The sequence below is a fragment of the Dasypus novemcinctus genome, chromosome 6, assembly GCF_030445035.2.
Source record: "Dasypus novemcinctus isolate mDasNov1 chromosome 6, mDasNov1.1.hap2, whole genome shotgun sequence".
Classification (NCBI taxonomy): Eukaryota; Metazoa; Chordata; class Mammalia; order Cingulata; family Dasypodidae; genus Dasypus; species Dasypus novemcinctus.
Genome location: NC_080678.1, coordinates 37,564,900 through 37,584,029, shown reverse-complemented (window position 1 = coordinate 37,584,029; position 19,130 = coordinate 37,564,900). Strand labels below are relative to the sequence as shown.

The 19,130-nt window shown below is 61.1% G+C and overlaps 2 protein-coding genes across 3 annotated transcripts; one reads left to right on the top strand and one right to left on the bottom strand.

Annotated features, from left to right (window-relative positions):
- Positions 1-97: 97 nt before the first annotated feature.
- FBXL15 (F-box and leucine rich repeat protein 15) lies at positions 98-2,083 on the bottom strand. The gene is made up of 4 exons (XM_004478861.4): positions 1,996-2,083; positions 1,675-1,828; positions 916-1,421; positions 98-434 (listed from the first exon to the last, which is right to left on the bottom strand). Exons 1-4 carry the CDS (start codon positions 2,046-2,048, stop codon positions 245-247), a joined length of 903 nt encoding a protein of 300 aa, XP_004478918.1. The 5' UTR covers positions 2,049-2,083; the 3' UTR covers positions 98-244.
- Positions 2,084-3,284: 1,201 nt separating this feature from the next.
- PSD (pleckstrin and Sec7 domain containing) lies at positions 3,285-19,020 on the top strand. 2 transcript variants are annotated; one of them, XM_058298593.2, is made up of 17 exons: positions 3,285-3,509; positions 5,722-6,458; positions 6,707-6,809; positions 7,283-7,643; positions 8,488-8,925; positions 10,043-10,237; positions 10,397-10,477; positions 10,674-10,786; positions 11,232-11,290; positions 11,412-11,501; positions 15,065-15,108; positions 16,480-16,670; positions 16,754-16,824; positions 16,935-17,092; positions 17,204-17,348; positions 17,620-17,763; positions 18,216-19,020. In XM_058298593.2, the coding sequence occupies exons 2-17, from the start codon at positions 5,805-5,807 to the stop codon at positions 18,444-18,446; spliced, it is 3,078 nt and encodes a 1,025-aa protein (XP_058154576.1). In that variant the 5' UTR covers positions 3,285-3,509; positions 5,722-5,804; the 3' UTR covers positions 18,447-19,020. The 2 variants fall into 2 exon arrangements, with proteins under 2 accessions (XP_058154576.1, XP_058154575.1); XM_058298592.2 differs by lacking the exon at positions 3,285-3,509 and adding an exon at positions 4,017-4,470.
- Positions 19,021-19,130: the final 110 nt, after the last annotated feature.

Genomic DNA, 19,130 nt, shown 5'->3' with positions numbered 1-19,130 from the left:
TTCTGGTCATTTCTGCCTTGGAGGTGGGGTACTCTGTCTGAGCTTCCCGCCCCGCCCCAACATCCACGTCTTCAACAGGGCAGCAGCTGCCAGGCAAGAGGGGGTAAAAAGCTCTTTATTTGAAGCTCCAGAGTGAGGCAGGGCACCGGCCCCTCACTAGAGGCCCCCACAGTCCAGTTTCCCTACAGCTCACAGTCAGGCCCCCGCCACACAGTCCAGCTGCGTCCCAACCGGCGGAGACAGGTCAGACCTGCAAGTTGACAAAGGGTGCAAAGCCGGCCATGTCCTGCAACAGCACTAGGGCCTGGTGCAGGGGCGGCTCCACGTCGATGTCCACGCCGCGCTTCCGCAAGCGGCTCAGGCTGGGCTCGGCCACATGGTGGCAGTGCCGCACCCTCAGTGAACGCAGCGCCGGGCAGTACTCGGCCAATGTCCTGGGGAGGGAGTGGGGAGAGGCTAGGGGTGCGAGGCCACCACGCCCGCGGAGGGGGCGGGGCCCCAGGCCCACTCTGCCTCCGACCTGCTCCAGCATAGTCCGTTTCTCTCCAGGCTGGGCATACTTTTTCCCACCGTACACAAAGGAGGGGGCCTGGCTTAGGGTCATACAATCAATGCCTCTAGTGAACAGGGGAATTTCTTGCGGGAACCTGCTTGTTGGCCCTGCTAAGGGTTGCAAGGTTTTCTCCGTTAAAGAGAAGCCAGAAATCTGACTGCCTGAAATCTACCCATGTGTAAATATTGGTTAAAAAAAGTTTCTAAAGTATGTGGGCTCTCTGGCTTAGGCAATCCTAGATAGAGGTCCTTTCTGTTCAGAATAGGGGTGCCTTGGTAACAGGAAGGTCCAGAACCCCCCAGTTCTGCCTTTTGACAACTACAGCCCCTTTCCCCAACCGCGTACCCCCCGTGCCCAGGCACCTGACGCCGTCACTTCCCACGCGGAGGCAGCCGGTGAGGTCGAGGTGCTCGAGTTGCGGGCAGTTGCGAGCCAACTCCTGGACGGCGGCGTCCCCGACATTGGCGTTGACGGCCAGCGAGAGGCTGCGGAGGCCGGCGCCACGCCTCTGCGCCAGGTACACGATGGCCTCGTCCTTGAGCTGGCGGCAGGCGGTGAGGTCGAGCTCCTCCAGGGCCGGGCAGCGGTCGGCGAGGCCGCGGAGCGCCAGCCCGTCCACCCAGTCACAGTGCGCGAGCGACAGACGCTGCAGGCGGGGGCAGCCCTCGGCCAGCGCCGCCAGCGTGCGGCGGCTCAGTTGCCCGCAGCCGGCCAGCGCCACGCTCCGCAGCTGCGGATTCCGCGCCAGCACCGGCACCAGGTCCTCGTCCGACAGCCACTCGTGACACGGCGCCAGCGCCAGGTCCTGCAGCCCCTCGGCGTCCCGCAGCAGCCCGGCCAGGGCGGCCCGCGGGATCTGCGAACCCACCTGTGGGCGGGGAGGCACCCCGACTCTCAGCCCGCCGCGGGGGCGGGACGGGTACTTCCCGTCCGCCCCTGAGGAGCTCTTCCCTGGCGGCCGCCCGCCCTCCCGGGAGAGGACCCCCCGCCCTCTGAACCAGGGGCCCGTCCTTGGGACGTCCCGCTCCGCAAATCGCTCGCGGGACGGCCCTAGCGAACCGGAAGGGTGGACAGCGGACTCGGGGGCTGGGCTGGAGGCGGGGCTCCGGTCCCCAGCTCACCTGAGCGGCGTCGAAGCGGCGCAGCCCCGCCAGGTGCAGTTGCACCAACTCCCGGAAGGCCCTGCTGACGCGCTGCAGCCGGAGCAGCTGGCGCAGGGGAACCCGGCTTAGGACGTGTGGGAGCAGCACGTCTTCCCAGGGCAGGTCCAGAAGCCTGCGGGTAAAGAGGCGTTGGCGGCAGCGCCCCGGGGTCGATCTGTTACCTGAGAGTCCGCCTCCATTCTGCTCTTGTGTTCCTGCTCCCAGGAGCAGCCCCCAGACCCGTTTAGCTCCCCTCCCCCAAATTTCTCTCCCACCCTCGGCCCCTCCGCTCCTCGGTACCTGACGGCTCCGGGCTCTTGCTCCCCTCCGGACGGCTCCATCGGTGGCTCCATCGGCTGCCTACTGCGCGTGCGCAGCAAGGTCTCCACACACCGGCCTCGGAGTGGCCGCAGAAAGCCCGCCTCCGTGGGCTGTAGAGACAGACCGATTCAATCGAGTGCCGTATCACTGAAGAACCCTTTCCGAAAGTCTGAGGGGGAACAGGCGGGAGGTGAAACATAGTTCTTAGCCTTCTCGGCTACAGGGCTTGAGGCCCTGAGCTGGGGAACGCGAGGGACACAAGAGACTGACTTCTGACTTCGTCTTGGGCCAGTGGCCACCTCAGAGTGAAGTGGTGATGGAGGAATACACAAGGCCAAACGCAGAAGAGGTGGAGCCAGGTCCCTCCTCCGCCCCCTAGTTGCTTTTAGCGACTTTGAAAACTGGGGAGAAACTATCCAGGTCCTTGCTACCTGGCACGCAGTGGGTGCTCAAGAACTAATTGTTGAATGAATGAATGAAGAGACGAAGCTAGAATTTTTTTTTTAATCAAGCAAACTTGCCCATTCCTGTTTAATTGCGAAGTATAGTGCTATCCAGCCCCTTTCACCCAAGTTTACACCTGAGGAGAGAGACAAAGGGAGGCGGGGGAAGAGGGTGGCTAAGAAGGACTATATCCCAACTGGGTCCCTTTCCTTCCCCAAGAAGATCCAGAGATCTGAGAATGAGTGCTCAGTTCAGCCCGCTGGCGTTTTCCTTCTTGTCTACAGGCTTGGGGGTTTAGTTGTGAGGCCTGGAGCTGAGCTCTCCTTGTGTCAGTTACGTCCCAGAGCTATAGATTCAGCCTCTAGGCAGTCATCCCACTGAGTCCCAGACCCTACTTCCAGGGTCCTTTCCCGGGAACCTCTTGCAGAGTGCTTTCTCGTCCTCCTTGATATGGGGTGGGAGGAAAGAGGAGAGGAGAACGCCGAGGGCTATGGTGGCACGACACAGTCGTTTCTAGGAGCTACCCTTCATCAGAGTTGCACGATCCCTCAGTGCAACCGCTTTACCTGACTCTTCATAACGTAAATTGCTTCTTGTTCATTAACTCATCAGGATTTCTGACATTTAGCAAGGTGGACAGGAATGTGCTGTCACTCCATTTTAATGATAGGGAAACCGAGGCCCTGGAGAGGAAGTGCCTTGTGCGGGGTCAAGAGAGTCGGGGATAGAAAACCCAGGCAAGCTGGTTTTCCCAGAATCCCTTCCACGCTCCCCCACCCTGGCGAGAAGGGAGAGGCCAGCAAAAGAAAGGACCAGAAGAGGATCAGGATGGGTGAGGGACTTGCTTCCTCTTCTTCCTCAGCTGCCTGGGGAGGGGGAAGATGGGAGGACTGACCTCGCCAGGATAGAGCCACGTGGGCGCGCACCATCTCCTGCAGAGCGGCGCCTCCCCAACCCTGCTTTGTTCGCGCTTCTGCGCTTGCGCAGTGCGACAAATCTGGCGCTGTCCCCTTCAGCACCACGCAGAACCCGCGCCGCCCCTCCCCGCGGTGAGCCCCGCGCGTCCCCGCCTCGCACGTCCCCGCGCCCCCTGACCGCCCCAACAGACGCTTTCTTCCTTCTGAAGTCACTACCTGCCTGCTCTGGCCTTTCCTAGGAGAGCAGTTGCCATAGAAACTCAAGAGGCGCTTTCTTAAAATAGCCGGGCCAAGGGCACCCTTCTACCCTGACCAAGGGCACGAGCGAGAAAAGGGTTGTTTCCCCTTACTTCCTCCAGTCCCGGAGTCATCTCGTCCAACCTATTACCCCCAGGCTGGTGGGACACCTAACTCAGGCAGCAAGGAAGTTCTTCCTTAAGTCTGACTAACATCCTTCCTACTGCACCCTGGGTGGGTGGTCAGGGTTGGGTCTCTTGGATCCGAAACTCAGAATGCCGGAAGGGTCGAAGTAGTATTCCCCAGAACTCCCCTCCAGCAAGTTGACGGTCTCTGGGTTGGGGGCGGGGGAGGCGGGTCCCGTCTACTCCTATACCTTGCGCTTAGCGCGGCCGCGTGCTCGTGGAGGCGGGAGCGCGTGTGGCATGTAACAGGTCATGTGGCAGCCGCCTAGGGACACGCGTGGGGTCTAGAGCAGGACACGCGTGTGCAGCTGGGCCCTGCGTGCGGTTCAGGGGCGGTGGGTGAGCGCAACGTGGACACAAGAGGGGTAGGGCACGTGAGGGATTCCAGCTCCCTCCCCCCTCCCCGCCCCGACTCTTCAGGGGCGGGTCTCGGGTTGGCGGGAGAGTCCAGCCGAGAGCCACTGTGAGCGGGGGGCAGCCCCTGGGGCTCCGGGCCCCGGGGGAGCGGAGGGGGGGGTGGATTAGCGCCGCCTGAGTGGCGCGTAGGGGGGAGGAGGAGGGACTGAGACGCGGGCGGGCCCGGAGCGAGAGGGAGCCGTTCTGCCGGCACCGCTGAGCTGGGCCCAGCCTCTCCCCTGCCTTTCCGCGGCCCCAGCTGCCTGCGAGCAGCGGTGAGTATTGAGGTGGCTCCCAGACCGAGCTGCCCAGGGGACGCGCTGGGCCGCGGTTGAGCTTCTGGAACCTGCCTGGCAGGGTTGCTGCTCCTGACCTCTGCTCCTACCCTGCATTGCCACCAGAGGCCCCATTACCTCTTTGGGCTCCCTCCCAGGCTGGACAAAATCTGTCATGCACATTGACTGGGGTTGGGGGCAGAGAGGAGGAGGATGCACCCCCTTAACTCTCACCTGTGACTGGTGGTGTGGAGGGGAAGGGCGTGTGTCCCTGCTTGAGTATGTATGTAAGTGTGCAACAGTATTTGCATGTGACTGTACACTAGCAGGTCTCTAAGTGTCTGATATATCCGTGTCTCTGTGTGCAGCAGAGTGAGGGCCTGTGTGTATATTTGAATCTCTTTGTATGTTCCCATCTGTATGACTGTGTGTGTAAAAGAAGCGTGTGCCTTTCCATTACACACATACTTGTTGTGACCATGATAGTGTGTGAGGGTGTGTCTTTGAGCAGTATATGTGTATTCCTGTGTCTGTGTGTGCCAGAGGGTATTGCCTGTGAATAACTGTACACAGAAGTATTTGTCCTTATGTATGCTTGTGTGTGTGTGCACGCATGCCTCTATGTATTGTCAGTGTGTAGGTCTGTACCTGTGTGGAGGACAAGAAAGACCCTTTCCCATTCAGCTGCATGGGGTAGGGGCCTCTGTTCAGGCCTTTTCCCTCCCCTCTGCCCTGTGCCTCTCAGGCCCTCATTGTCCCTACATAACCCTTTCTTCTTCCTCCCTCTCCTTCCAGGGAGCCTGAGTTCTCCCTCCCCAAGGGAAGGGCCTCCCTAAGAGGGACTGTGAGGTCCCAGGGCTGTATGATAGTGATGACTGTCTGGCACCTGTGGTCCAGCGGGTGGGGTACCAACCTCTCTCCCACCAGAAGCAGTTACAAAATGCTACAGAAAATCTGGGATCACCCCACTTCTGAAATAGCTTCCTCTTCTCCCTGATGCTCAGGGTCCTGCACAGAATGAGAGATGCCAGGGGTCCCTTGGGGGGACATTTTTCTCCTCAGGCCTCCATGGAAGTAGCCCATGCAGGAGGTCAGATCATACCCTGGGGTGGGGTCAGTGATCCCATATTCCCAGTGTGGACCAGACTCTCGGTGCTCAGCGGCCCCAGCCAGCTTCCCCCGCCCTCTCCTAGCTCTCCTGCCTGTCCACCTCCCCCACAGTTCACCCCTATTCCCCTTACTCTCTTACAGGCCTGTCTGAAGAGCATGCTGCCCCCTCACTTCCCGCCTGGCCTCGCCATCCCTGCCCCCCCAGCCTGACCCCCGGCCCCAGCATGGCCCAAGGTGCCATGCGCTTCTGCTCGGAAGGCGACTGTGCCATCTCCCCACCACGATGCCCACGCCGCTGGCTCCCCGAAGGCCCTGTGCCCCAGAGCCCCCCAGCCAGCATGTATGGCAGCACAGGCTCCCTGCTACGGCGGGCGGCAGGTCCAGGCCCCCGGAGCCGGGAACTGGGACGTGTGACAGCACCCTGTACACCCCTGCGTGGCCCCCCTTCACCCCATGCTGCTCCCTCACCCTGGGCACCCTCCTCACCCACTGGGCAGCCCCCACCAGGAGCCCAGAGCTCTGTGGTCATCTTCCGTTTCGTGGAGAAGGCCAGCGTGAAGCCGCTGAATGGGCTACCTGCTCCCGGAGGCTTGAGCCGGAGCTGGGACCTGGGTGGGGTCTCTCCTCCCAGGCCCACCCCAGCCCTTGGGCCTGGCTCTAACCGGAAGCTGCGGCTGGAAGCGTCCACATCAGATCCGCTCCCAGCCAGAGGGGGCTCAGTCCTGCCCGGCAGCCGAGGCCCCTCACTTGGGCCTCCAGTCCCATCCCAGGTTGGGACAGATGGCCTTTACTCCTCTCTCCCCAATGGGTTAGGGGGTCCCCCTGAGCACCTGGCCACACTGTTCCAAGGACCCACTGACACTGGACTCCTGAACCAGGTATGTGACCCCCTGTTGGGCCCCAGAGCCCCAGTGAAGGGACAAGGGACAAGGCCTAGCTCTGTGCACTTGGGTTGTCTGCTGTTTGCTCTGAATCCTTCCATGGGTGCTGAATCAGTTTCTCTGTTGCCTTCTGTGCATGTCTCTGTGTCTCTGCACCTCCGTCTCTGTTTCTGTGTGTCTATTTGTTTCTATTCCACGTTTCTGTGGATTTGTATGTCTGGTTTCTCTCTCCTTCCTTGGCTTAGGGGGACAACTTGTCCTCCCCCCGGGAAGTCTCCTCTCATGCCCAGAGAATTGCTCGAGCCAAATGGGAATTCTTCTATGGCTCCTTGGACCCCCCCAGCTCAGGTAAGGCACGGGATTGAGGCGAAGGGATCACAGCAAGGCCCACCCCACAGCAGCTGGGCTTGGTAGGAGACTTCCTTCAGACCTCCCCCACCCCGGCCTGGGTTCTGAGTTGGCTAATGCCTCTCCAGGCCACACCTGTGTTATGACGGGGAGGACTGGGAGAAGGGTTGGCTTGGGCACCCAGAGGAAGTCGGAGAGTAGAGGGAGGGGATGGCAGGATCTCAAGGGTCATCCCTCAGAGGAGAAAAGAGGCTGGTCTCCTTCAGGTCCCTCCAAGCTTTTTGACGAGAACTTGGTTTGAAATGAGCTCTGCTAGCATCAAGAACAAGCTGAGTTTGTAGCAGGAAGAATTGTGGTTAGACAATGAAAGAACTTCCTGCCAGTATGAGGCAGCGGGGGTGACCCCAAAACAGGATCAGGACAGGGGGTCAACCTGGATAACCTCCTGACCTGGATGCCTATGCATACTGCAGGTGCTAAGCCCCCAGAGCAGGCCCCTCCAGCTCCACCCGGGGTGGGCTCAGGGCAGGGCTCTGGGGTGGCTGTGGGGCGAGCAGCCAAGTACTCCGAGACGGACCTGGACACGGTGCCCCTGAGGTGCTACCGCGAGACGGACATCGATGAGGTGCTGGCTGAGCGGGAGGAGGCTGACTCGGCCATCGAGAGTCAGCCCAGCTCTGAGGGCCCGCCTGGCACTGCCCTCCCACCAGCCCCTCATCCCAGCCCATGCCCTGGCCCTCGTTCCAGCCTGGGCAGTGGCAATGAGGACGAGGATGAGGCAGGCGGGGAAGAGGATGTGGACGACGAGGTGTTTGAGGCCTCAGAGGGGGCCCGGTGAGTGGGGAGTGGGAGAGGAAGGTGGCTTGCTCCTTTACCCTGGCCCAGTGGCAGAGCTGGGGACACAGAGTCTGGAATAGAGATGAGGGTGGGACTGGGAGGGCCAGGACTAAGCTGGCGGTGCTGACAGTGCAGTGTGGGTAGCAGAGATTCAGGACAGAGGTCTGAGGCCCAGCAGAACACTAGGGGAGAGGGTGGGGCACCAGGTAAGAACCCAGGAGGCTGGGGGTCAGCCAGGATAGAGGAAGCAGGAGGGGTTCTAGTAGAAGAAAAGGGGGCAGAGCAAGAGGCCAGGGGACAGACTCAAGCCTGGGCACATGGAAGCATCCGTCTGGATTTTGCATGCTGGTGGGAGAGTGGAGAGCGTGGGGGCTTTCCTCTCCCGTCTCACACCCCATTGCAGCTTGGAGCTTCATCTTCTCCTAAGATGTTGCCAGAAATAGAAATGGGATGGCAGGAGGGGAGCGGATCAGGGAGAAGGAGGAGAATGGGAGATTAGCAGGGAGGGAGGGGAAGGGGATTGGGTGCTGGGGGCAAGGCTGGGGTGCTCCAGGGGCACTGAGTAGCTTGGGGGGCACAAGGTAGCTCTGTTTTTGAAGGGGGCGGTGGGTTAGGCATCAGGGAGTCTTGAGCATCAGGGTCAGACAGGGTCAGAGTTCTGAATCCTGGTTGTACAGTCTCAAGTAAGTGGTCTCCTATCTTTGAACCTCATTCTTTTTGCGATGAAATGGGGATGATAATCCTTTTCACAGAGTTAGTGTGAGAATTCAATGAAATGCCCAAGATCTGCCCTCTGGCCATGGCTGGTGCCCCTCATCAGAGATTCTCCCTGCCCTTGCAGGCCAGGGATCCGGACGCCTTACCCTGGGCCTCTCAAGTCGCCTGTGCCCTTTCTACCTGGGACCAGCCCCTCAGCTGATGGGCCTGACTCTTTCAGTTGCGTGTTTGAAGCCATCCTGGAGTCACACCGGGCCAAGGGCACCTCCTATACCAGCCTCGCTTCACTGGAGGCCCTGGCCTCACCTGGCCCAACCCAGAGCCCCTTCTTCACCTTCGAGTTGCCCCCCCAACCTCCTGCCCCCCGGCCTGACCCATCTGCTCCTGCCCCCCTTGCCCCTCTTGAGCCGGATTCTGGTACCAGTTCTGCTGCTGATGGGCCTTGGACACAGAGAGGGGAGGAGGAGGCGGAGGCCAGAGCCAAGCTGGCCCCAGGGAGGGAGCCCCCTAGTCCGTGCCACTCGGAGGACAGCTTTGGGCTAGGCACAGCACCCCTGGGCAGGTGAGTGATTTCTTTGGTCCCTCAGACCTGAGGCCCTCAGGACCCTAGAGCAGCTGCCCCAAGGGACAGAGCCTGAACGTGGGGATGCAGTTTGTATCCCTTACCCCCGAGTGGGGTGGGTAGGGGCTGCAGATGCTGCTCTTCCCATTTGGAGGACTACTTCCTTTGGCTGGGAGGCAAGGGCACTCGCTCTGGTCTCAGATCCAGTGACTTGAGAAACCATGATTTAGGGTTGAAGAGTCCCCAGAGAACACGTTCCTTTCTCTCCAGGAGGGCTCTTACTTCCCAGGCAGAACCTCTCTAATCTGTTTAGGATTCCTGTGACTCCTCCATCAGGCATCTCCCGCTTCTCCAGGAAGTCCTTTCACAGTCTAACCTTTCTGCTCCCCCCTCCACCAGCTACCCTCTCAGTCATGGAAGCCATGGCAACAGGAGGGGGTGGCCAGGGAGACAGGGTTGCCTAGCAACCAGGAGTTTCCGGCCTCTGTCTCTGGGGTGACAGGTGGCTTTGAGAGTAGAGCAGCTGGGGTGGGAAGGGAAGAGGGGGGAGAAAAAGGGGTGGGGTGTGCACCGTGACCCTTAACCCCCCCTACCCCAGGGCATGCTTCTTGGAGGGTGGAAGGGAAGCAGAGAGAAGGTGGCTTTTCTTCCTAAGGGGGAGGAGGACAGCCATAGGAGGAGAGCCTAGGGGCATCCCCACTGCCCTCCAATCTTCGCCTGACCCTCCACTATTCCTCCCTCGAAGCCCATCCTTCCCACCTTGGCCCAGATTCTCGGAAAGAGAGGATTGTGTTCCGAGTTAGGGGCAGTGAGGGGATGGAGAATCTGTGTCCAATAGCAAATGAAGGCTCATGGGAACTTTGGGGATGCAGCCAGAACACCCACGAAGGCACCATGGATGTGGGTTAGATTTGAGGCAGGACTTCCACAGAGAAGGTAGAAAGGATGGAGTAGGCTGACGGAGAGAACCTGCAAAATCTCTTCTGTGGAGAAAAGAAAAATGCCTTCCCCATGTCCCTCTCTCCCCTTCTCCACTATTTTGGTCTGGAGGCAGAGGGAGGGTTGGCTGGCCTCTCAGGGCCCTGGCCTCCCCTGAGCTGGTGTCCTACCCTGGCAGCGAGCCACCCTTGAGCCAGCTCGTGTCTGACTCGGACTCAGAGCTGGACAGCACGGAGCGGCTGGCTTTGGGAAGCACGGACACCTTGTCCAATGGGCAGAAAGCGGACCTGGAGGCTGCGCAACGCTTAGCCAAGAGGCTGTACCGACTCGATGGCTTCAGGAAGGCTGACGTGGCCCGGCACCTGGGCAAAAAGTAACTCTACTGGACTGGGCGGAGTGGGATGCATCGGGGTCGGGGGGGGCAGCACCTCCTACCCCCTCCATCCACTGCTCCCAGGACTCTGGGTAACCCCTTCCGGACCCCATGACACTCCCGCTAGTAACCCCACATGTCTCTCTGCTGTGTCCACAGCAATGACTTCAGCAAACTGGTGGCTGGCGAGTACCTCAAGTTCTTTGTCTTCACAGGCATGACTCTGGACCAAGCCCTCAGGTGGGTTCTGAGCCCTTTGGGGGCAGCTCCCACTCTCTAGGCTTGGAGTGCAGGGCCTCAGCTGTACCTCCTCTGAGGCCCAGTGTCTCCCCCAGCTGCCTTGATGCCACCCTTCTCAAGCTGGCTGGGCAGGGCCAGGCTGCCTGCAAAGAGGACCTGGGGAGGGAGTGACGTCCTCTCTCTCTCCCCTTCTCAGGGTGTTTCTGAAGGAGCTGGCCTTAATGGGTGAGACCCAGGAAAGGGAGCGTGTGCTGGCCCACTTTTCCCAGCGATACTTCCAGTGCAATCCTGGCTCCCTGTCCTCAGAGGGTGAGGGGTCTGGCGCCCAGGGTTGTTCCTGCTGTCCACTGAGGGAGATGGCTGGGCACCCTGAGTGCATAGTGGCATGAGCGTGTGCAGGAGTGAATGTGAGCATGCATGCACACCACTCTTATTTCCATGCGTGTGCTAGGGTCAAGCGTGTGTTGTGAAGAGGCATGTGGCAGGTGTGTTTCCATGCAGTTATTACATATATGTGCAGGGCAGTGGTTGGCTTGAGTGGGATGCTCTTGCTCACAGTGGCGTTTAATGCACAGATACGGAGGCGCTTGACTGCCGGGCTACCACCAGCACCTTAGGGAGCAGGGGAGGGAGAGGGGAGAAGATGGAGAGGGCCTTGCTGAGGGATCTGCTTGGGCTGGGGAGTCTGGGGAGATTGGCTGCGTGGAAAGAGTCCCTGGAAGGTTACTGAGGTTGCGTGTCAACTCTTCCCCAGACGGCGCCCACACGCTGACCTGCGCCCTCATGCTACTCAACACCGATCTCCATGGCCACGTGAGTGGAGGGGGGGATGGATGAAGCCCGGAGACCATCCCCCTGGCCCACGATCTCCGATCTCCCGGCCTGGGATAGCCCAGGGTCTCCCAAGCTCACAGGCCTCTGCGCCCTCTTTTAGAACATCGGGAAGCGCATGACCTGCGGGGACTTCATCGGGAACCTGGAAGGCCTCAACGATGGCGGCGACTTCCCCAGGGAGCTGCTCAAGGTGTGGGGGGGTGCAGGGTAGGGAGCTGGTTCGGAGAATGGGGGGACCCAGATGGTGGCTGAGTCGGAGAAAGGAGAGGGGGAAGGGGAGGAGCCGGCTGGCCCCCACCGCCTGCCGCGGGTGCCCGGGCTCGCGTGACTCAGCCCGGGGCCGCCCCCTCCCCCAGCCCTCACGCGCAGGCTCGCTGGGAACCTGCGCACACACGTGCCGTCGCGGCCGCGCGCAGCGGGGGAGGGGAAACCGGCTGTCGAAACCACGTGACCAGGCGGCCCCGGACACTACGTTTGCGGTCTTCATTGCCCCTCCCCCAGTGTTCCCCGGGCGTGGGAGGGGGGCTGCCTGCGTGGCGCGGGTGCGGGGGGCGAAGCTCCCCCCCCTCCGCCGCCACAGAAACCTTCCTGGTGCGTACCGCTGTGCTGGAGGGGCCGAGCGGGGAGCAGGGCCCGAGGGGGCCAAAGGCTTTCCCAAGTTCTTTCAGCAAATTAGCACGGACCTAGGACTGCTAGCGTGCTCCCGGCGCCTTCGGGCGGGCCCCGCGGCGAGGCGCCGGCGTGGGAAGGGTCAGCTATGCAGGGACTAGTGCGGGTGGGGGAAAGGGCGCTCCGCGTCCCCGGAGTCACTCGCCTCCCTGGTCCAGTGGTGTTTTAGCCGGGAGGCCTGGGTTCGGTTGAAGAAACGCCGCGGGTTGGACAAAAGGGGTCCCTGAGCCTCCACAAGCACCATGGAGCACAGGGCGTCCTCGGGCGTTCTGTGAGCTGGCGTGTGTGGGGACTGTGGGTTTGGGAAAGTGAGCGAGCGTGCCTGTTGCGAGTTGGGGGTGTGATGCTTGAGTTGTATGTGTATGATTTAGGGTGTCTGAATCAAGGGGTTTGAGGTGGGCTGTGTTTGTGCTTTAGGACTTATGATTTAGGGTGTGTGTCGAAGTTGGGGTGTAGGATGGGTGCTGGGGTGTAGTCTACCCATTGGCTGTGTCTGATTTATGACATGTCCGTGAGTAGGGGCGTGTATGTGAGTTAAAGCGTGTGTACTTTGAAATGTACATCTGAATTTGTAAGTGTCTGTGAGTGACTGTGAGTGGTGCGTCTGGTTGGCTGGGGTGTATGCCTCTGAACTGGGTGAGTTCGGGTATATATGGGTGTTGGCGTATCTGCGGGCCGGTGAGTTGGGTGAGGCCGGGACAATTCCCTGGCTGCATCCAGCCTGCGCCGCAGACTGGGAGAAGGGCGGCGAGAAGGCGGTCCAGCCTTTCCCCCACTCCCCCACCCCGAACCGGGACGAGCCGGCAGCAAGCTCCAGACCCTACCGGGTCAGCCCACCCCCACAGCCCCCCGCCTCGGAACTCCCGGCGCCCGATCCCCCAATATTCCCAGAGTAGCCCACCCCCCACGCAAAGGTCCCCCGCTGTCCTCCCCAGGCCCCTTTTCCGTAGCGGCGCGCCGAGGGTCCCTCTTTCTTTCGGGCGCCTCCATTTTGCGCCGTTCCCGCCCTCCCCGTCGGCGCCCCCCCACCCCCCGCCCACCGCCCGTTCTCGCCAAGCTGCAGAGCCGACAGCGCCGCCGCCGCCGCTGCGCGCTCAGTGCGTCGGTGGGAGCCGGGCCGGGCTCAGGCCGGGCGGCTCCGCCGGCTGTCGGGGGAGTAGTCCGCGGGCCGTCCGGCCATCCTGGCCGTCCGGGGGCCGCGGGCGGGCGGGGGCATGGCCGGGGGCCGCAGCGCGCCGGCCGGACCAGCATGATCGGCGTCAACAGCATCCACAGCAGCGCCGGGCGGCTGCGCTCGCGCTCGCTGTGCTCCGTGCGCTACGGGCGCACCCACCGCGGCGCCGAGACCCTGTGCTACGGCTGGCCGCAGCGCTCGCGCAGCCTCAAGCCCGTGCTCTACACCGACCTTGTGGTCAGCCGCCTGCAGAGCCGCAAGAAGAAAAAGGCGGTGAGGGCGTTAGGGCCGCGGCCCGCGCCAGCCTGGGGGAGCGCTCGAGGGGACTGGCGAGGGCGCGGCGACCGAGGGGCAGTCTGAGGGAGGCATCAGTGGGGCCAGGGCCTGGGGGTGGGGGGCGGGGATCCCAGCAGGGACAGAGCTCCTGTGCAGCCAGGAGTAGGCATGGACTGGGGGGTTGGTGGGCGGCACAGACTGAGAGGCTCGTACCTCGGGACCAAGGTGGGCCTCTCGAACGAACGAGTTTGGGGACCAAAAGGGTCTTTTAGGTGGGAGCATGACATGGGACTCACTGATGGGGTTCAGGATGCACCAAGGTGTGGCGGTGGGCCAGAGTAGGTCTCCAGAGGCGGCAGGAAATGAACTGGAAGGTTGGAGACAAGGCTTGTAGGTTAGTTAGTCTTGCTGGCCACTTCAGCCTCCTGGCCAGAATGTGTGTGGGGTGAGGGCTTAGAGTCTGGGATCCTGGGAGGGCTATGTGTGCACGAGCCTGGGTTGTGCTGGTGTGTGTGTATGTGTGTTTGTGGGGTGCTGTGGGGCTGCCTCCACCCCTGACAGGGCGTCTGGCTGGGCTTGTGGCTGTTGGGCAGTGACAGAGTCAGAGACCATGGTGTGCTGGGGGGTACGAGCTGTGTCCATCACGGTGAAGGCACCTACGTCACTGCTGCACCCAGCTCACACGCAGACAGCATCACATGCCACATACTCAGCCTGACAAGCACATGTTGGAGACACACCCACTCACAGACAGGCTGGCGGAAGCGCCCCCACATTCCGGGGTGCTGGCATGGACCCCCTGTTCTAGGCCACTCCCAAGAACGGGGGTCCCCCACATCACTGCTGGAGCCCAGCCTTTCCTGTGACCACATTCAAGGTCCCCAACTTATCCCCCAGGCAAACTATACAGAGGGGAAGTGGCTGATTCTAGAGCTCACAGGGAATTTGGGGTGAATGGGGATTGGAAGCTAAAACTGTTGCCTTCTAGACTAGTGTTTGCAGGGTGTGAGTGGGCAGGGGGCTTGGTGAAGCCCCCTGGGTTGGGGAAGAGTCCCAGTTCATCCTCGGATTGGAAGCCAGGTCAGTGAGTCCTTCCAGCCAAGGAAGGAGCTGACAGGGTGAGTACCCTTTCCTGCGCCTCAGTTTCCCCATATGCTATGTGTGGGTTGATCTTGTGGAAACAGGCCAAAGCACATGGGTAGGAAAAGGAGAGCTTCTTGGGCCGCTCTTTTCCATTCCCTCCAGGGCTTTGCTTCTGCCCAGGATCTGAGTAGGCTGGACAGCTTATCATTAATAACAATAAAAATAATCATAGCAGCTGCCACTTACTGTGCATCAACCATGTGCCAGGATGCCCTGTGCTAAATGTTTGACCTTGGTTAAACATGTCATGATGCTTGTTCCTGCCATGGATACTTGCCGGAAGCCATGCAGCTGAAGTGGTGGAGCTGGGCCTGGGTCCTGGAACTCTGTTCCAGAGGCGGTATTCTTTGTCATTACGCCCTGCTCTCCCCCTTAGTTTTATCTCCTCTCTCAAGTTGGAAGGGCAGGCTCTGAGCTCTGGCATTGGGGTACATGGTGGCCTTCCCCTTGGGATTGATCCGCACTCCCCTGATTTGTTCCTCCCTCCCCAGGCCCTGTACAGCTCCATCAAGAATGAGAAGTTGCAGTGGGCCATGTGAGTCCTGGGGCTGTGTGGTGGGGATGGGGAAGGGGCTGCCTGGGGTGGGCCATGTGAGTCCTGGAGCTGTGGGGTCGGGGGGGGGGGGAAGGGAGGCTGGGAGAGGCAGTGAGGCTGCATTGCTTCCTTCTTTGGAGATGTCTGCCTGGTTTGGGTTCTGCATCTTGTCTCTAGCTGGGTTGTTATGACAAACTGGGTTGGGGTGGGTGGCCGCTGTCAGCTGGCCTGGGAGGAGGGGTGCTGAAACAAAAAGGGGAGGTCCCCTGGCAACCCTAGTGGGAGAGCAGAAGCCTCTGGAGATAGGGCCCTGACCAGTCAGGGAGAGCCCCCTCTTAGGTCCAAGGGAGCCCAGAGTGTCACAGAACAAGGAGCCATGATGTCTACCCTTGGTAGCCCCCAGTAGAAACGGAGACCCAGAGTAAGTCTTGGGAGAGTCCAGCCTGAGGGAGGAGGTCCAGTTTTAGTTTTGGGGCCCCCATTCTGAGCAGGAGCCCTCATCTAAATAGTCAGTAGATCACTCATATTTGCTGCCATCTGTTGAGACCCAAGTCACTGCTCAGTTTAGCTGGGGGCTCTCAGCAGGAGAGGAAACCTCAGGAGGTAGGGCCCAGGACTGTGGTGCACAGAGATCAGGGTATGTTCTTGCAAGACTGGGCCTTGAGACAAGTCTTGAAGGAGGGAAATATTTGGGGAGAGAAAAAGGGAAGTGAGTATTCGAGAGGCAGAGATGGGGCATCTAAGTGAGTGAGGGGTGGGGAAACCATGAGGAGGCAGCGGCTGGAAGGGAGGGTGGGAGAGAGAGACAATGTTGGTAGGGATGGGGGCCAGACAACAAGATGAAGCATAGGTGCCATGTGAGAGGCGAGAGGGTGCAATTTCGATGGTATCAGACAGCACCTGCAGGCCAAACTGGGTGGGGGGCATTAGGAAGCTACTTTTTCCTTCTGCCACCATTTAGCCAACAAGATACGAGCAAAGCCCAAGGCTGGGTATGGTTGGCGGAGCTGAGTCAGAGTAGAATGAAGAAGGGTGTGAGGGCTGGGGTGTGTCTACAGAAATGGAAAGGATGGGGCTGGTTACCAATGAGGGGAGGAAGAGAGAGATGTGGGCTTACCCTGGCCTTACGCTTGAGAGCACTAATCTGAGGGAGGAGACGCTGTCTCAAGGAGCCCACATCAGAGGTGGGAGACACAGCTACCCCCTGGAGAGGTCTGGTCTCAGGCTGGAGACAGACCCCAGAAGCCTCAGGCTGAGGGGAGCCACACCCCTGGGAGCAGCAGCCGCTCCCCATTCCTGGGTGTGCAGAGGCCAGGGCTGGGGGGGTTGTGGCTCCACCGCCAGCCCCCTCTGAGGTGATCGCACCTGCAGAGACGAGGAGGAGTTGAGACGCTCTCTGTCTGAGTTGGCCGACCCCAACCCCAAGGTCATCAAGAGGGTCAGCGGGGGCAGCGGCAGCGGCTCCAGCCCTTTCCTGGACCTGACTCCTGAGCCCGGGGCCGCCGTCTACAAACACGGGGCCCTGGTGCGAAAGGTGCACGCAGACCCTGACTGCCGCAAGAGTACGTGGCTAGGTGGGGGGTCTGGGGGGTGGATGGGAGAGGGCCTGTCTCCGGCCCCCTTGACCTGTCTCCCTCCCCACCAGCACCTCGGGGCAAGCGGGGCTGGAAGAGCTTCCACGGGATCCTCAAGGGCACAATCCTCTACCTGCAGAAGGTGCGGGGCCAGGCTGAGGGGCTGGGGCTGAGCTGGCTCAGGTCGGGGTGGGCTGGGCTGGGCCGGGCCAGGCTGGGACTGGGGCCAGGACAAGATGGGCACCTCCGTAGGAGGAGTACCAGCCTGGGAAGGCCCTGTCAGAGGCAGAGCTCAAGAATGCCATCAGCATCCACCACGCACTGGCCACTCGTGCCAGCGACTACAGCAAGAGGCCCCACGTCTTCTACCTGCGCACGGCTGACTGGCGGGTCTTCCTGTTCGAGGCCCCGTGAGTGCCCTCATCCTGCCCACCTCAGGCCCCTTCCCCCACCTCCCAACTCACTGGCCCTTAGGCAGGAACTCTGGGCACAGGTCCCATGTCGCTGTGTTGTCCCACCAGGACCCTGGAGCAGATGCAGTCCTGGATCACTCGCATCAATGTGGTGGCCGCCATGTTCTCTGCACCCCCCTTCCCAGCTGCTGTTAGCTCCCAGAAGAAGTTCAGCCGCCCTCTACTGCCCAGTGCTGCCACCCGCCTCTCCCAGGTACCCCTAGCTTCGTCCAAGTGCAAATGGGATGGAGTGGGGCAGAGCAGGCCAGCTGCATTCAAGGGATATGCTCATGGGAATTCCACTGCTGCAGGCCATGGGCCATGGGGTGGAGGGGATTCCGCCCAACTCCATTTGCCAGGCTGTGAATCTTATACAAAGTGCTGCTTTTCCAAAGGAAGGGGCATCTCTCTCTCTCTTTTTTTAAAATTCACTCAAGGGCACTCTATGGACTAGAGTGACCCTGACTGCTCCCCCTGGCCACCAGGAGGAGCAGGTGCGGACCCACGAAGCCAAGCTAAAGGCCATGGCAAGTGAGTTGCGGGAACATCGGGCTGCCCATTTGGGCAAGAAGACCCGGGGCAAGGAGGCTGAAGAGCAGCGGCAGAAGGAGGCCTACCTGGAGTTCGAGGTGAGCCTCCCTGCCTGGCACCTCTGTGGCTTCTTTCTCAATCAGCAGTGCCTCTGTGTCCCCCCAGGGAGGCACAGACTAGTGCAGTAAGACCAGCTGGGTGACCTCGGGCAGGCTGCTTACTCTCTCTGAGCCTCAGTTTCCTCTTCTGTGGAACAGGGATAACATTCCACCCCCACTAGGGTGATGCAGTGAGATGAGCTTGCGTTTCCTAACTGTGTGGTAAAGGCTCGAGAAAGATTAACTGTTAAAACTGGTGGCCCTGAGAGCACCCACAGAGCCACCAACCAGCTAGGGCATCATCTCACAGTGTTGGGGGTTTGGGGGCTTCAGAGGTGGGCAAGAACCTTCCATTTCCTAGCCTCCTCTACGGTCCCGCCCTGGCTCAGATGGCGGTGGGAGGGGCAGAGGGTAGAGAGCGGGCTCTCACAGCCCCTACCCCTCTGCCCCAGAAATCCCGTTATGGTACATACGCAGCGCTGCTTCGGGTCAAGCTGAAGGCGGGCAGTGAGGAGCTGGATGCAGTAGAGGCAGCACTGGCCCAGGCTGGGGACTTGGAAGATGGAATCCCCCCTTCCCACTCCAGTCCCTCCCTGCAGCCCAACACCGCCAGCCGTCCCCGGGCCCAGCGTCACAGCTCGGAGCCTCGGGCAGGGGCAGGCAGTGGGCCGCGGAAGCCCTGAGTTGGGGGTGGGCGTTTGGGGGGCAGTGCCCGCTGGGCACCTGCATGATGTGGCCCTGCCCGAGCCCGGGCCGGCCTCGGGCCACCCGCCAGGGCCCCCGGCCCAGAGCCCAACCGCGCCGGACGCGGTGTCCGGAGCAGGGTGGGGCTGGGGCACGGACCTCGGAAACCTGGGCTAAGGACCCCTCCGAGACCCCCATTTTGTGATAATGTTTTGCACTTTTTCGTACAGGGTGGGCGGGGATGGGGGAGGCCAGGGTCCCTGGACTTTTGATGCTTTTTTTTTGTGGGGGCGGCCTGATGACATTACTGCTTTCTGCCAAGACCACCCCCACCCTGACACCAGCAATCCCCCTCCGTCCTGGGGCTTGGCTCAGACAGAGGCCAGGAGTTGGGGCTGAGCTGGTTTCCCCCTCTTCCTCCCCAAAGGCCCACTCCCTCTTCCCAGGGGTGGGGGAAGGGCATCTGTGCGGAGGCCCCTGGGCACAGGCCGGGGTGGCCCAGCCTTGCTTTCCCTTCTCAAGGGGCCCTGCCCCTTGTACAGCCTCCACCCATTAAAACTGCTCTGGACTTGCTGGCTGAGCCGCCTCCTTCTGCCCTCCAGTGCCCGGCTTGGGGCCAGGTAGGCAGCTGGTTCCGGGGACCGAGTCACATTGGGGGCTGCAATAAGTTGGGGAGGGGCCAG

What these genes read in the sequence shown, in the direction of transcription:
- FBXL15 (XM_004478861.4), bottom strand. Translation starts at nt 2,048, where the DNA reads ATGGAGCCACCGATGGAGCCGTCCGGAGGGGAGCAAGAGCCCGGAGCC. An exon ending in CAAGAGCCCGGAGCCGTCAG is followed by an intron (nt 1,829 to 1,995) that starts GTACCGAGGAGC and finishes CTTTACCCGCAG; the next exon opens with GCTTCTGGACCTGCCCTGGG. An exon ending in GTGGGAAGTGACGGCGTCAG is followed by an intron (nt 435 to 915) that starts GTGCCTGGGCAC and finishes CTCCCTCCCCAG; the next exon opens with GACATTGGCCGAGTACTGCC.
- PSD (XM_058298593.2), top strand. Translation starts at nt 5,805, where the DNA reads ATGGCCCAAGGTGCCATGCGCTTCTGCTCGGAAGGCGACTGTGCCATC. An exon ending in GGCACAGCACCCCTGGGCAG is followed by an intron (nt 8,926 to 10,042) that starts GTGAGTGATTTC and finishes CTACCCTGGCAG; the next exon opens with CGAGCCACCCTTGAGCCAGC. An exon ending in AGGCCTACCTGGAGTTCGAG is followed by an intron (nt 17,764 to 18,215) that starts GTGAGCCTCCCT and finishes CCTCTGCCCCAG; the next exon opens with AAATCCCGTTATGGTACATA.